Source organism: Sus scrofa, chromosome 1, assembly GCF_054392235.1.
Source record: "Sus scrofa isolate SSC_HxYL_T2T_F1_AM1 chromosome 1, Sscrofa_HxYL_maternal_Yorkshire_Landrace_v2.0, whole genome shotgun sequence".
NCBI classification, from domain to species: Eukaryota; Metazoa; Chordata; class Mammalia; order Artiodactyla; family Suidae; genus Sus; species Sus scrofa.
The window spans coordinates 117,702,253-117,719,103 of NC_139383.1; the positions used below are offsets into that span (position 1 = coordinate 117,702,253).

General features: G+C 38.9%; 1 protein-coding gene across 38 annotated transcripts in view; it reads left to right on the top strand.

The window, feature by feature from the left end:
- Positions 1 to 16,851, top strand: part of HERC1 (HECT and RLD domain containing E3 ubiquitin protein ligase family member 1) — a 197,980-nt gene that overhangs the window by 167,547 nt on the left and 13,582 nt on the right. For all 38 annotated transcript variants that reach the window (XM_084967006.1, XM_084967044.1, XM_084967018.1 and 35 more), the window contains 14 exons: positions 592 to 791; positions 1,460 to 1,565; positions 3,362 to 3,508; positions 3,844 to 3,945; positions 4,937 to 5,110; positions 6,438 to 6,731; positions 7,933 to 7,998; positions 8,172 to 8,297; positions 9,149 to 9,287; positions 10,343 to 10,524; positions 11,497 to 11,652; positions 12,381 to 12,503; positions 13,828 to 13,930; positions 15,454 to 15,623. In XM_084967006.1, coding sequence (XP_084823132.1) covers positions 592 to 791; positions 1,460 to 1,565; positions 3,362 to 3,508; positions 3,844 to 3,945; positions 4,937 to 5,110; positions 6,438 to 6,731; positions 7,933 to 7,998; positions 8,172 to 8,297; positions 9,149 to 9,287; positions 10,343 to 10,524; positions 11,497 to 11,652; positions 12,381 to 12,503; positions 13,828 to 13,930; positions 15,454 to 15,623 — 2,088 coding nt within the window. The remainder of the gene's footprint in view (positions 1 to 591; positions 792 to 1,459; positions 1,566 to 3,361; positions 3,509 to 3,843; positions 3,946 to 4,936; positions 5,111 to 6,437; positions 6,732 to 7,932; positions 7,999 to 8,171; positions 8,298 to 9,148; positions 9,288 to 10,342; positions 10,525 to 11,496; positions 11,653 to 12,380; positions 12,504 to 13,827; positions 13,931 to 15,453; positions 15,624 to 16,851) is intronic.

The window sequence follows — 16,851 nt, forward strand, 5'->3', positions numbered from 1 at the left end:
TATTTGCTATTTTGGTATAATAGGTGCTTTTTTTTTTTTAAGTTCCTTCCTTTTGGCTCAGGAATAATGAATTATGGCTCAGCAGTAATGAACCCCACTAGGATCCAAGAGGATGTGGGTTTGATCCCTGGCTCTGCTCAGTGGGTTAAGGATCCAGTGTTGCCATGGCTATGGGTGTAGGCTGGCAGTTGCAGCTCTGATTTGACCCCTCACCTGGGAACTTCCACATGCCACAGGTGTAGCCCTAAAAAGAAAAAAATAGTTCTCTTCATTTTAATATTTTATTAATTACTTGTCAATAAAATAATTTTTAAAATGCTAATGAAAGATAATGTATCCCTTTTGAATCAGAATTTTATAACTCATTCATCTGATATTTATTGAGCTTTGACCACAGCAAATATATATATAATGCAAACTGTATTAAAGGGTGAGTTGGTCCAGTGATTGTTAATGATATGGCAGTATCTTATTTACATAAAATGTTGAGTTCAAAGTAATTCCGTAATAGAAGTATAGGTAATAGGTTGAGTGTAAAGTATTTGTGAAGGAAACATTACTAGGATTTTTTTTTCCCTTTACCATTTTAAGGATACTCTTACTAGTATGAAATGGGACCCAACAGGTCATATTCTCATGACATGTGCCAAAGAAGAAAATGTGAAGCTCTGGGGGCCTATTTCAGGATGCTGGCGCTGTCTACATTCACTCTGCCATCCATCTATTGTAAACGGCATTGCTTGGTGCAGCCTTCCGGGGAAAGGATCCAAGTTGCATTTACTGATGGCTACGTACGTTGTAAATTTGTGTGTGTGTCCTAACTTTTAACTTAGTATAGATTGTGAGGTTCCCATTGTAGTGCAGTGGAAATGAATCCGACTAGTAAGCATGAGGTTGTGGGTTTGATCTCTGGCCTCTCTCAGTGGGTTAAGGATCCTGTGTTGCCGTGAGCTGTGGCGTAGGTTGCAGACGTGGATCAGATCCTGCGTTGCTGTGGCTGTGGTGTAGACCGGCAGCTGTAGCTCCAATTGGACCCCTATCCTGTGAACCTCCATGTGCTGCAGGTTTGGCCCTAACAAACAAAAAATAAAATAAAATAGTATTGATTGTTACTTGCATTAAGTATGTCTTCTGGATAATCTTAAACAGTTTATTGTCAGTTATTGTTCTTGTAATGTGTAATACCATAAGATCACCTTGGAGAAATAAAGAGCAATATTCCAGTATGAAACTTTGGATAAGTAATCTCAAAATAGGTAGTCTCTTTATCTGCATGTGATATTGTTAGAATATAGGTCCTATTTGTATTCCTTGTGAAAGATTATAGCATACCTACTACAAATAAATTTTTAAAATAGTATTGTAGTAATTTCTATCGGGTCTTAATTGGTGCTGTTTGAAAATATTTTTACTTATGTGTATTGAAATTTTTTGGTTTTATCTGACCATATTTTTTAAGTGGCTGTCAGAGTGGCTTAGTATGTGTTTGGCGTATTCCACAAGATACCACACAGACTAGTGTGACTAGTTCAGAAGGATGGTGGGACCAGGAATCAAACTGCCAGGTAAATGTTCTGGTGTTTTTTAAGACCTTATTTGAAACCACATTATGTTATCAAGTGATCCTCCCTTGTTTACTAAGATACTCACTACTTAGGATCTCAAACACCCCAAGTGCCATTAGAGAAATGTGAATAATTGTCATACTCTGTGTGCTGAGTTATTTTTTATAAGTCATAGATACCATAATTGCTTGGTAAGGTGAGATATTCAGTAAACATTGACGGTGATCATTTATGGTATATAATCAGCACTACTGATAGGTGAGTCCTAAATTAAAGTCTTTGATTACAGTGAAGTATGAACATAATGGGAGCACTCCTATCCAAGGTATCTACTAGTGATAACAGAATTCTGCTTATGTAGAATGATTCCTTTACCTTAAGCAGATGTTAAAAATTGGAGTTGCTGTTGTGGCTCAGCAGGTTAAGAACCCAACTCGTATCCATGAGGATGTGGGTTCGATCTGTGGCCTCACTCAAAGGGTTAAGGATCCAGCATTGCCACGAGCTGCAGCGCAGGTCACAGATGTGGCTCGGATCAGGTGTTGCTGTGGCCATCACGTAGGTCGGCAGCTGCAGCTCCAATTCCACCCCTAGCGCAGAAACTTCCATATGCCACAGGTGTGGCCCTAAATAGAAAAAAAAAAAAATTATGGTAGATGCTCACAGAACCATCTAGGTAAGTAACATAAATTCGCAAAGCTGGGAGTTGGAAGGTGTGTAGAAGATAACACACACACACACCCAGGAGTACATATGCTTCATATAAAAAGTACAGCTGCCACAGAGCTGATTGCCACTCTCCAGAGATGAGAGTCTGTAGTTACCAGACTGTCTTAATTTTTTTTTGATAGATGCTGAAAATTCAGTGTTTTAAGTAAAATCTCCCAATATTAAACATTGGCATCTGACTTGAAATTCTGTAAAACACTGAATGGCCAGTTAAATTGCATCCCAGAGTTACTAGTTTGCAGCCTCTGTTGCTTTCTTTTTTGTTCATGATACAGATACTCCTGGAAGAAATATACTATGTCATTTTTGGGTAGATAAGTATATCTGATGTTATACTCTATCACAACCAGAAGGAAGAGGGAACTTAAAATCAGGGAGAAATGGATGAGAAGGGAGGAGGAGATAGCTCACTAACGGGAGGAAACTATCATAGAAGCAGAGGTCAGAATATTAAAAATAAATCTGGTTTGCTCTGTATGCCAAAGAATAGCCTACGGACAGACCTTACCTATCTCACTCCTAAAACCTGCAAAGTAAACATGAAATTCAATACCATGTGACATACAGAACCATAAACCAACAGATAGCAGAGGAGCTTGTTTGTAAAGAGCCAGCATGTGCAATTTACAAAAAATTACAATTTACAAAAAAAAGAGGCTAAAAATGGAAATTGCATAAAGGGAAATTTAAAAATTAGAACACTCATTCAAAAGTAGAAGTTGCTCTGTAAATCAACTATAGTGGAAAAAATAAAAATCATAAAAAAGTAGAAGTTGGAATTTTCTTTTCTCTAAGGGATAATTGGAACTTAGAAATGTTGTCATTTCTACCAGTTTAAAGAGTAGGAAATCAGCTCAGAAGTGATTAAAAAAAGATGGAAAAGCATCAGCAAAGGAGAACCAAGTTGATATTTTATTATTTTCTCTTTCAGGCTAGCCCTTATGAGAGATTTATCCTTCCCTACACGCCCAATTTTATACTGAAATATACCTAAGAATGAATTTTAAATCTTGAATCTATAAGTTGTTTTAATTTCAACATTTGTTAAAAATAAAAATGAATTGCAGGGTGCACATAGGAAATCAGTTGGAGCCAAGTGTGTTTATCAGTTGCGAGGACACATCACTCCTGTCCGGACCGTTGCCTTTAGTTCTGATGGGTTGGCCCTGGTGTCTGGTGGACTAGGTGGCCTCATGAACATTTGGTCTTTAAGGGTAAGAGTATAGATGTCATTTTTAACTTAAGAAATGTTTTTACATTAACCTATATATGATAAAAGTTAACCCTAGGAATATTTTGTGTAATAATACCTTGAATATTGAAGAAACTCCTTTCAGAATTCTCTGCCCTTTAATTTTTCTTAGTGGTGTATTTTTAAAGTCATTTAGAAAAGGCCCTAGAAACTTGGATAGTAGTATGAAGTTAGGCATTGCCAAATTTAGTTAAAGCGTAGGTTTTAGAATAGGTTTTTGTGAGTGTGAATGATAAATTTAAAATGTAAATAATGACTAGCTAAGTAGTGTTTATTGATAAATACATCTCATTTTAGGATGGCTCTGTCTTGCAAACTGTTGTGATTGGCTCCGGAGCTATTCAGACGACAGTATGGATTCCAGATGTTGGGGTAGCTGCTTGCTCAAATAGATCAAAGGTAATTTCGTAATGTTATCAAATTGTAAGCCTATAAGTTATCTTAGAAATCATAGACCACTTTACAGAGGAAAAAACTGGTATCCACAGGGATTTTTACTTGCTCAAGATAATGCAACTACTTAGTGGTGGAAGGAAAACTAGAGTCTAGTACTCTCCTGTAGCCTAAACTTTAGGGAAAATGCTTAATTATTGAGTGAATTTCCACCGGAAGTTATAAAGATGATTTTTCACTTTCTCCCATGATTTTTGAGATAGCACTCAACTGTCTCAAAAGAATCTTCCCTGAAAAGAAGGACCAACCCAAAGACACTTAACTCAAGTATACAAAATGTATCTAGGCTTTCAAATTTAATATTCTAGTAAAAAATACTAGTCCTCTACCCTGAAATAATTTTGTGATATGATTATCCCTAACAGTATTGCTTTTCATACTCTTAATGAACAGCGCCCCTGTGCTGCTTTGGTTTACATTTTATGCAGTTAGTTGATATTAAAATAGAGCTGTAAACTTGCATGAATAGTCCTTAGAAGTAAAATATGGAATTAGACCCTAGGCAGTAGTAGCCTGCGGAGAATAAACCATAGATCCACAGAGCAGTACTGCATCTTTTGTAGATATGTGTGTCCCTCTGCAGGCAGAATACCACTTCCTCTAGTACCCTTGTGGTCATGACAGACTTTTGAAATGTACTAGATAGCTTGTCCTACAACTGCTATGAAATAGCGAGTAATCAATGTCTGTTTAAGAGGAATCACCTCATCCAGGGTAGTTCGTTAATTTTATAGTTATTTCTCATTTGCTTGTTTTTACCTTGGACAAAATCTATGATGTTTTGAAGTTCATAGGCATTAAAAGTATAGCATAAAATGGTCAAAAAGAAGTGTTTAATGCAGACCCTAGAAGGAATTTTTCATATATGAATGGCGATAAAGTTGTCTCTCTTTTATTTAAACAAATATATCATGTGGCATGGTTTATTTTCCATCAGGATGTTTTGGTTGTGAATTGTACAGCAGAATGGGCTGCAGCCAATCATGTTTTAGCAACTTGTAGGACAGCACTGAAACAACAAGGTGTTCTGGGATTAAACATGGCTCCCTGCATGAGAGCGTTTCTGGAGCGGCTACCCATGATGCTTCAGGAGCAGTATGCCTATGAAAAGGTAACTGACTATACTCGTGCCTGCAAATTTGCACATGACTGGTGGTTTGGAATTTGAATTAAAGTGTGGAATATATCCCTTAAGAGTATGAGGTCTTAGTAAAATAAATGAGGCTATTTGGGCAGAATCAAATGGAAGATAAGTCATGCCTAAAACCCTTGTTCAGTAATCCTATGCCTACTTTTACTTTATTTTAGTGGGAGGAAAAAATTTTAAATAACCCTCAAATTTGTATAGTGTTTCTATCATTCTTTTTCATATTATTTATTCTTTTTGAAACTTCTTTAAATCCCTGTACCTCAGAGTATATCATCTTTGCTTTTCTGATCCATGTATCTTTTTCGTGTGGTTTTGCCATCCCAAAATTGGGAGGGTGGGGTGGATATGGGTGTCAGACTGAATAGCCCGTCCATTTGTCAGGTGAATCCTTGTGGAAAGTTTAGTGAAAGTGCTAAGGATGAACCAAATTAAATACTAGAATGCAGAATTGTGGAATTTGGACTTACTGCCCGGGCCATGATCCTGTATAGCCTGTCTTCCAGCCCTCAGTAGTTAGAGTATGCTGTTCCTCTTTGGGGTCCCTCCCCCCCTTTTTTTGCCATGCTACATTAGTGTAATCAACTGTTACCACACCCAGTTAATTTCACTAATAACATTTGCCCAGGTTTTCTTTTCTGAGTTATTCAGTCTCTCATCTGGTACTTCTAGGGAGGACCTTGGAATAGAGCTGTCTTTGATGGCTACCTTTACTTTGGCAAAGAAGAAAATGTGAGCAGGACAGGTCTCCATGGTTCAGTTATCAGCTTTTTTTTTTTTTTCCTTCTAAATTCAAGAAAAACTGTAATGAAAATATGCTAAATGCAATTTGGTATCCTGGGTTGAATCCTGGAGCAAAAAAGGAGCATTAGCGGGAAACTATGTAAAGTTCTGTGGTTTAGTTATTACCAGTGTTAATTTCTCAGTTTTGATGACTGCACCATGGTTGTATAAGATGTTAACATTAGAGCGGGTTGGGTGAAGGTTTACAGGAATTCTCTGTACAATCTCTGCAACTCTCTGTATATCTAAAATTATTTCAAAAAGCTTAAATAAAACAGTAAACAAAAAATATAGGCGTTCCCTGGTGGTGTAGGGGTTAAGGACTCTGCATTGTCACTGCTGTGGTTTGGTTTACTGCTATGGCTCAGGTTCAGTCCCTGACACAGAAATTTTCTCTTAGAAATGTGTGTGTGTATGTGTATGTCTACAGGCTTTCAGAATACAGTAGGCGAATTTATAAATATTTGGAAGGGGCTCTTCAGCGTAATATCCTTGCATTTTCCCTTAGCCTCATGTGGTTTGTGGTGACCAGCTTGTTCATAGCCCCTATATGCAATGTCTGGCTTCCCTTGCTGTGGGACTTCATCTGGATCAGCTGCTGTGTAACCCTCCAGTGCCACCACACCACCAGAACTGCCTTCCTGACCCTGCATCCTGGAATCCAAATGAGTGGGCCTGGTTAGAATGTTTCTCAACCACCATAAAAGCCGCTGAAGCCCTGACCAATGGAGCACAGTTTCCAGAATCTTTTAGTGTTCCCGATCTAGAGCCTGTTCCAGAGGATGAACTTGTATTCCTAATGGTAAGTGTAATATGAGCTACTATTATATGTAACTGAGATTGTGTACGGATGTCTAGCAAGTAGCAGACCCTCAATAACTGTTCACTAGCTTGAGTAGAGCAAGATGTACCCCCTATATAAACTTAAAATATTTTGCTTTCAGATAGTCACTTCAGTCTGATGGAACGCTTCTGTGGTGGCAGGGATTAGTTATGAGAATTGTGGAGCTTGTTTAAACTTGCTAATTTTCAATGACATAGTCCCATAGTCCCATATTTGTCCCATTTTATATCCATATATATATGTGTATATATATATACACATATATACTAAAAAGGCAATATATATGTGTGTGTACATATTTTAGCATCTTTTCTTGGTCATCTTGTTAGATTTATTCCACATATAGATTCTAATTTTGGAGCACTTCAGTCATGTTTACTTGAATATCTAAGAGCATTCTAGTTGTCATTTCTTTCTGATTGTGTTTGAGGGTGTCTAGATACAGAAACTGATGGAGATAAAATGCCTAGGTAGATAATTCAGGCCAGCACTTGATCTGACGGCCTCTTTACCTAGTAAATATTTATATAAACAAACATTTGAATGTATAAGGGTAGATACAGCATAAAGTAGACATGAATTGAGGAAAATTATCTAAATATAGAATATGTTAATTAGGAAACATCCTTCTGAGCCAGTTTACCTCAAATCTATAATTTTGTAGATTAGGAAACTGAAGCCTAGAAAGATGAAGCAACCAGCTGTACAGTGAGTTCATGGGAGCAGTGACTCCTGCACATGACCTTGCGCCAGTGGGTGCTCAGAAATGGTTAGCTTTGAATCACCAGTGTGTTAGTGATAGCGATAGTTGATAGTGAAGTATTTATAATAAAGAAATATTAACAATGCATAAAAATCAAGTTTGACATCATTGTAAACTCTTAATTTCTAAAAATATTACCAAATTCTTTTTTGGAAAGAAGACTTAATTGTTAATTAAGAACAGATAAATCTTTGGCAAAAAGATTTTCTCAAAAAATGGCCTGGGGAGAAGGGAGGACTGCATTGTGATCTTCACGTTGCTCGTAACTGACCATATGATCTTGGGCTTCTCCTTTCCTATTTAAAAAAATTAATTAGATAATTTTAAGTCCTCTTGAAAAAAAAAGATAAATCTTGATTAAGGAAAATTAATCCTGATGTTTGCCCTGTCTTGCAGGATAACAGTAAATGGATTAATGGCATGGATGAACAAATTATGTCTTGGGCAACTTCGAGACCTGAGGTCAGTAAGGGTGAAAATAACCGTATGGTGATTCTTAGTAAATCTTCTAATTCTAAATGCTTGTGTGTTTGTGCCCTGGTATTTCTCATAGAGACTGGCACATAGTTGCACCCAGTATATGCTTGTTTGAATGAATTAACAAGTCAAATTTTGACTTAATTGTGGTTTTCTAGGACTGGCACCTGGGAGGTAAATGTGATGTCTACCTGTGGGGTGCTGGCAGGCATGGACAGCTGGCAGAAGCTGGAAGAAATGTAATGGTACCTGCAGCAGCTCCCTCATTCTCACAAGCCCAACAGGTAGCTAACAGGGTAAAGAAATGGAGAAGAAACTTGGGAACTGACAGTTCTGATTCCCTTGCTGGGGATAAAGTTTTTCCATTCCATAGTCCCTTGTGAGGAAACCCCAAGGAAAGTCATGATATATAGTTTCCAAATAAAAGCACCCTATAGTTTTTAACAGACTCAAGTTTTGTTAATAAATTTTTAAGTTTTTCTTGTTTTCAAGTGTGAAAAGTTTAATATTACGATGCATTAGGCCTTCCCAGTACGTATTTATAGAAGGTATTCCTATTATTAATTCTCTCTTTGGGGCCATAAACTTACTTGGATCCTTAGCCAGACTTCATTGACATCCCTCCCCTCTTCCAGTAATTGTGGTACTATATTTCCAAACTCTCCTTGAGGCCACTGCTTTCTCTTCTGTTCTTCTCTGCCTCAGTAAGTCCCAGGATGCACTACTCTTTCTTGTGTATATCCCCTCCAGTTTCTCCTTCTTGCCAACCTCCAGCCTGTCTTTACTAATTTCCATCACCCTTTCCTTTTTCTTCCTTTGTAAGATTTTGTTGTTAATGTTATTATTTAAACTCTGCACAGTTGGCTGAAATCCCCGTAGATAACACATTTCTAAACTGTCATAAATTGTCAGATGAGCCTCATACATCTCTTGGTTAAATAAGAAGTTTTATAATTATTATTAAGGACCTGTAGCAACCATGTAGTTACTGTCATCCCTTCCCATTTAGTGAAAGGATAAAAGAATTGATAAAGGTATCCTAGGTATGTATGGAATCATTTTAAATGATTGAATGTTAAAGTTGTATAATAAAAAATAATGTGTTTATGTGTTTAACTATGTGTTCTTACACCAGGTCATATGTGGTCAGAATTGTACCTTTGTCATCCAGGCCAATGGCACAGTGTTGGCTTGTGGGGAAGGAAGTTATGGCAGATTAGGACAAGGAAATTCAGATGACCTTCATGTGCTGACAGTTATTTCAGCCTTACAAGGTAAAATTATCCTCAGTTAAAAGCTGATCAGAAACTGTGGTCTAACTAGGAATATTTGCTTATGTTAGAACTTAGCTCAAACTTTTGATCAGTAAAGCCATGTAGAGTTTTCACTTAGATTTAGATTATCATTTAGGCATGTATAACTTCAATTTCCATATTTCAAGCTATTTTATTTTTCAAGTTGTTTGTCATAGCAGTGCTAGAATTCAGTGATATAAATAGCTTTTTAACACATACTGAAGATTGTAAACAAATTCTTTAAAATTGAAGAACTGTAACTAGGCAACTATTAATAACAATAGTAATTGTTCATGTGTTTCATTAAAATTAAAAATTAATTTATACAGAAATGTGCATATGTAATAAAGACTTTAAAGGGCATCTTTGTCGGAGTTCTCTGTGACTTGAAGACAGAACACCTCTGGAGAAACCACTGCAGGAGGCCCTGGCTTGTTCCTTAAGTTAACTTTTACTGACTCTAAAGCCTACAAAGAGAGCAAATAGAGTATTTTTTAAGTAAAAGTGTACAGGTGACATGAGTTCAGAACGAATTCCTGAGTACCTCTAAGTTCTCTTCCTTGAGATCTAAGTGTGAGGAGCACAGCAGTGGGGATGGAATGGCTGGGTTCCTGTCTGGTTCAATTACATCCTGCTTCTGGGACCTTGCACAAGCTACCGTACGTCTTTGTGACACAGATTTCCCCAAATGGAAAAGTGGTGATGAGAATATCTGCCTGATAGGTTCTCTGTGAAACTAGAAAGGAGTGATCCATGTAAAACATTTTTAAGAGTGGCTAGAACATAATCCTGAATGACCATAACTGCTCCTATCACTCCACTCCTCTTCCTTGGCATCATCATCATTTTATGTGACTGCTCTCAACTTGCTAGGTTATAGATGCAAATCTGATTTAAAATTAAAGAAATTATTTTTGTTTCTGTAGTACTGTTTTGATAATTTTGGATTCTATGAGACTACCCTGTAGCAGCTACAAGTAAAGAAGGGACTTTTAATAGCCAATGACTTGTGCTGGGTTTCTGCTCTGTTCCAGGCTTTGTGGTGACCCAGCTGGTGACTTCCTGTGGTTCTGATGGGCACTCCATGGCCCTGACTGAAAGTGGTGAGGTCTTTAGCTGGGGAGATGGTGATTATGGCAAACTCGGCCATGGGAACAGCGACAGGCAGCGGCGGCCCAGGCAAATCGAGGCCTTACAAGGAGAAGAAGTGGTGCAGGTCAGGCAGGATATGGATAAGTTTATCTTTGAATGTAAATGTACTTAAAGTCAAGTTCTCAAATTTAGGCAGTGATAAACAGTAGTAAAAATATATTAAACCATCAAAAAGAGCCAGTGTTTTTTGGTTGTTCATATTCATTCTTGAATGTATCAGGAGTTTGAATGGGCTTTGGTGTTAGAATGGACTCTTTTTTTCCTGAGTCAACTGGTTGGCCCAGGCTAGGGTACTTTGGGTCTTTGAAAGAAACACAGTGGGATGTAGCTCCTGCCCCACAGTTCTTGATTCAGTGATAGATGGAAAGCTTTGCTTTCAACCTATCATTACTGTTATAAAGGTTAAGTTCATACACATTTTTCTGGAAAATCATTTGGTGATCTAAAGTAGTATTGGGAAGTTGCATAGCATCTTAGAGTTTACAAAGAATTTCCCCATTCATTAACTCATGTAGTCTAGGTCATCTCTACATAGCTGAAGGGTAGCAACAATTCTTCAAGGTCTGTTCTCTAGCTTGGTCTTCCTGAGGATGATGAGGTAGGTTAGACTTAAGGAGCAGGAAGTTGAACATACTGATCCTGAAGATCCGAGTTGTCAGTGAAGTTTATTTAAAGATTAGGAGTTCCCATTGTGGCTTAGTGGAAATGAATCTGGCTAGTATCCATGAGGATGCAGGTTCGATCCCGGGCCTCGCTTAGTGGGTTAAGGATCCAGGGTTGCCGTGAGCTGTTGGTGTCGATTGCAGACACGCAGCTCAGGGGTCTGGCGTTGCTGTAGCTGTGGCACAGGCCAGAGGCTATAGCTTCCATTCAACTCCTAGCCTGGGAATCTCCATATGCCGTAGTATGGCCCTAAAAAGACCAAAAAAAAAAAAAAAATTAAAGATTAACACCTTATTAATAAACAAAAATGGTTGACTTCTTTCTTTCTTAGTTTACCCTCTTGTTTAAATTTTTTTTCTTGTTCTGTTTGTAGATGTCTTGTGGCTTCAAACATTCAGCGGTGGTAACTTCAGATGGCAAACTCTTTACCTTTGGGAATGGTGACTACGGTCGTCTGGGTCTTGGAAATACCTCCAACAAAAAACTTCCAGAGAGAGTGACTGCACTAGAGGGATATCAGATTGGACAGGCATGGACTAAGTCAATAATATTTTCTATCTGATCATAGTTTCTTATTTCCTCTGTGTGCATTTAGACACTGTCCTTTCAGGAAGACCAGAATCACCAGTTTGTACCTTAACCTGCTGTATGTTTTGTTTTTGGCCTAATTGATAATTGATAAGCCATTGAAAGTCTTAACTTAGGATGTGAATACTTTAAAGTCCCCTTCATAATAAAACTTGATTTGAAACTTTAAACAGTACAGATTTTTCTAATTCCTATTCAGTTGCCTGGAAGTAGGTGGCTGCATAGAAGCATCATCGGTAGCTGCTGCTCTTAAGCAATAATTGTCCCTGTCCTATACACGATGAGACTGTCTCTTAACAAGGAGATGAGATATTTTTATCTCTTAATGTATCCTTCCTTAGACTGTCCCTGGTGTGAATGAGTATTTTTTAATCATATGTACTTTTTCCTATCTTTTGTGCTAAATCAGAGTTAGCCACTCTGAAGAATTTTACTTTAAAGAAAAAAGTTGAAGAATTTTACTTTAAAGAAAAAAGTTATTTGTTTGTGGAGTTAGGAATTTTTTCTTCATGACACATTTTGGTTAACATATGTAGAAGGCCCTAAAAAGTAAAAATTTTTGGAAACACAGACAGGTTTTTTACCGAAGTAGAGAAAAAGGATCCCAGAAATGGGTATGTGTTTTAGGAATTATAATTTGCCTTACTGACCACCGTGTTATTTCTCCAGGTGGCTTGTGGCTTAAACCATACTTTGGCAGTATCAGCAGATGGCTCCATGGTGTGGGCTTTTGGAGATGGCGACTATGGAAAACTAGGTTTAGGAAATTCCACTGCAAAATCTTCACCTCAGGTCAGTATTCTCTCATCCAGGGTTTCATAATTTTCTTCTATGGCAGTACCTGTTTTTAATTGAAAGTAATCCACCTTTAACATTTTTGGTTATTCACGACGAAGTTTAGAAACTTCTTTTGCTTATTCCTAAATTTCCAGCATTCTAGATCTTGATTTTTATTTTTTTAGTTTTTTTGGTTTTTAGGGCTGCACCCGAGGCATATGGAGGTTCCCAGGCTAGGGGTCAAATAGGAGCTATAGCTGCCAGCCTATGCCATAGCCACAGCAATGCCACGTCTGCAGCCTACACCACATCTCGCGGCAATGCCAGATCCTTAACCGGGATCATGAATACTAATCAGATTCGCTTTCTCTGGGCCACGACGGAAACTCCTAGATCTTGATTTTTAAATGAACCATTAATTACTAAACTGGATATAAAAGTTCTACAGGGACAAGCCTCTGTCTTTATCATTGGCTGTGTAGGACTATCTTTCACCTAAAGAGGAAATAAACATATCTCCAGCATGTCTTATGGAGGGAACCATTAACAAACTTTTGTAACTCTGCTTGTCGCTGCCATCTCAGCTTCTTATTACCAGTGAATTATACAGGTTTGCACCTTCTTTTAAAAAACAATAGGGAATTGCATGCATAAACAAATAATTTAGAGGCTTCTGTTCTCATTGTAGAAGGTTTCTTGGCTCTTCCAAAGACCTCCTGTGGCAATCCTTTTATGTGGATTTTTCAAACATATTTAAAAAGAAGCATGATTTGGAGTTCCCTGATGGCCTAGCAGGTTAAGGATCCAGTGTTGCCGCTTCTCTGGCATTGGTTTAATCCCTGGCCTGAGGATTTCTGCATGCTGCAGGCACTGCCAGAGGGGGAAAAAAAAAGTATCATTTACAAATATTCAGTTTATATTCAACTCCAGATTCACGGTCATATATAGTCTGTGACATCCTGATAGCTAGACTGGTGAATATTCAGCTAGGGATACAGAAAGCAAAAAAGCCCTGTCTGGAGCAACCCATGCTTTGAATGGTCTTAGAGTATTTTTTTAAAAAAGGCCATAGGATTCCCTTTGGTTTCTGTTGCCCAGAGGAATGTTTCCACTTCACATGAGATCCTGGGGATTTTAGTCAAACACCCCTGCCCCCTCTACAATACTCCCCTGCATTCAGGTAGTTTGCAGAGCAGTATGAGAGTATAACATTTAGGAATGTAGATTTGTCTGGAAATAGGTAGATGATTATTAGTATTTTTCTGGAAGATAATCTTTGAGTTTATACATGCCAGTGTTTTCCTTTGTAAATTATATGCCTTACACTTTTATTTTGCAGAAAGTCGATGTCCTTTGTGGAATCGGAATAAAAAAGGTTGCTTGTGGAACTCAGTTTTCTGTTGCATTGACTAAAGATGGTCATGTGTATACCTTTGGTCAAGGTGAGACATTTTCCAGGCATTCCGTTACTTGTTTTGTGCACACAGGTATTACAGAAACTTTTGCCCTCCAAAAGCACATTAAATTGAGTCATTTTTCATTCTGGGTGTTGATTGGCCACTATGACCTTCATTCACTAGCTTCTTTTCTGCTCCTTTTTCATGATATTTGTCATAAGGGCAAAATCTCCACCCCATTGATGTCCCCTCATTCCAGAGTCTTCATTATTGTCAGAAGAGTTCCTGGCAAAGCCCTTCCTCTTGTCCTCCCTGCTTCCTCTGCATGCTGCCGCAAACACTGCTTTGACCACCAGAGTTCCTCTAGATGCTGCCTCGCTCCCCAGCCCTTGCAAGGACTGGGGGTTTGGGTCTTAGAAATAATAGGCAAGCAGGATTCAAATCTTGAGTAAATTCAAAATCCAAGCATCCACAATGGGATTCCTTGGCAGTATATTCACCTTTATAAGTGGCAAGTTGTAGTAATTGAAGGGTGTGTGAGGAAGAGACAGAAGTAAGCCATGATTGAAGTTTCTGGACTTGTAAGAACATTGATGATGACATTACTGAGGATAGCTGGTTTGGGGGAAAGAGATAAGGAGCTTATTAGTTTTGGTCATATTTAATCAGGGCTTTATATTCTAGACTGTATGTATGGAGAAGTCTAGCAGGTTACTGGGGATTTGGATCTGGAACTCTGGGGAGATTGGTAATGGAGATGTAGGTTTGCATAATGCATAAAGTTAGTAATTAAAGCCATATTAATAGTCTGTAAGGAACCCAGGGAAAGAGTATGGAATGAAAAAAGTAGAGGATAGAATTCTAGGGAATGTGAGTAAAGGGCCCGTGAGCATAGGAAGAGGCCTGTGGAGAGTTGACTTTGAAAGGTGTGGCCGGGGGAGGTAACTGGTGAGCGAGATTGCCGAGTCTCTGAGGGGTAGAAGGAGCTGAGGCCATGTTATCAGAAGCTAATGTGCAATTCCCTACGCTGGAGCCCAAGAAGTGCAGTGGGCAGTTAGGAGCTACTCACGACTTTTGAGAGTACAGTTTCAGTTCACTGGTGAGCACACAGTTAAGCTGCAAAAGGTGACCAGGCCAAATAAGCCTTCAGTCTGTGGAGCAATGGGGACTGGTCTACACTTTCTAGAAGTTTGGCTACAAAGATAAGGCGACAGGTTAGCTGGAAATTTGAGGACAAGACAGATTGCATGGTGTCCTTTCTTAGAATGCAAGGACTTTAGGGCCTTTGTGAACTGTGTGCCAGTTCTCTCGTGTGAGGAAGCTAGAGGTGCCTCTTGGTTAGAAATAAGTTACTAATTTTAAGTTTAATTTTATTTATTGTTATGAATAAGGAAACTGACATTTTGCAAAGAAACTGTCAAACTTTATTCACTTAGAATCTAGTACCTCTTATCAGAAGAACAGCATTTGCCCCAATTACCATACCATCAGAGATGTAAATGACTCATAAGGAAACGCAAAAGGACTCTGGTGTGCCCTCCCTAAATGTTCTCTTCCTGTTTTTTCAGATCGCTTGATAGGCTTGCCAGAAGGGCGTGCTCGCAATCACAATCGGCCACAGCAAATCCCTGTCCTGGCTGGAGTGGTCATCGAAGACGTGGCAGTCGGAGCTGAGCACACACTTGCTTTGGCATCAACTGGAGATGTGTATGCCTGGGGGAGCAATTCAGAAGGGCAGGTAAATATTTATCTTGCTTGCTGTTCTCTTATATTCTACATATGGCAAAGGGATCAGCTGGAAACTCATAATATCTACCACAGTGTGTCAAGCACGTCACTTGGCCATGAGACTGATTATTTTGAGTCCAGTTGTGGACTAGTAAGTATTATATCATGGTTTAAAAAAAAAATCTATGGAGTTCCCATCGTGGCTCAGTGGTTAACGAATCCGACTAGGAACCATGAGGTTGAGGATTCGATCCCTGGCCTTGCTCAGTGGGTTAAGGATCTGGTGTTGCCGTGAGCTGTGGTGTGGGTTGCAGACGCGGCTCGGATCCCGCATTGCTGTGGCTGTGGTGTAGGCTGGTGGCTACAGCTCCAATTAGACCCCTAGCCTGGGAACCTCCATATGCCGAGGGAGCGGCTCAAGAAAAGACCAAAAAAAAAAAAAAAAAAAAAAATCTGCCAGTACTGCTAAGTGATTAAGAAGATTAACTGAGTGTGTGTTTGTGTGTGTGTGTGTGTGTGTGTGTGTGTACATACACTGAGAAGTGCCTGGCGCCCAGGAAGCAGCACTTTATAAGTATCTGCTATATCATCATTAATCATTGTCATTTTCACTACACTAATAAAAGAAGCTAGGTTATCAGTTGGAAAATGGAAAGAATGAAACAATTCTTTTATACTTTATGACAGTGTACAAAGTGTGTTTGTGTTTATGCAGGAAGTCTTGTCACTCTCTCATCATGCAGAGGATTAAACTGAGCCTCCAAGAGGTTGAGAAAAGACTCAGAGGTTGATGTGTTGAGCCTACCCTGTACACAGAAGGGGGGAGACACTTTGGTGGGGCTTGTCTGAGATGCCTGCTACTACATGCGGAGTCCCACCCTCTTCCTTCATTAATCCTCTCTGCTCTAGGCTGCCCCTAGAGCCAGGGACCCTTAAGGTCAGATATTATACATAGTAGTTTCAGTTTGGCTCTGTGGTCTTCTCATCACTGTGTTTACAGATGAGGAACCTGCTCATCACTGTGGTTGAATATTGTCTTAAGGAGAAGAGAGTTGATATTGAAGACACCTTTGGGAGGTCCCTGGCAGGGCCTTGACATAAGCCTCCCTGATAATGTTGAGGTACTTAGCCTCTAAAACACTGGGTGTCCTAGTCAGACCCTAAGATCTGGAGATGAGAATCTGCTCTGTGTGAGTTTTTATAATTGTTTATTGTTACACAAGCCATCCATGTTAAAA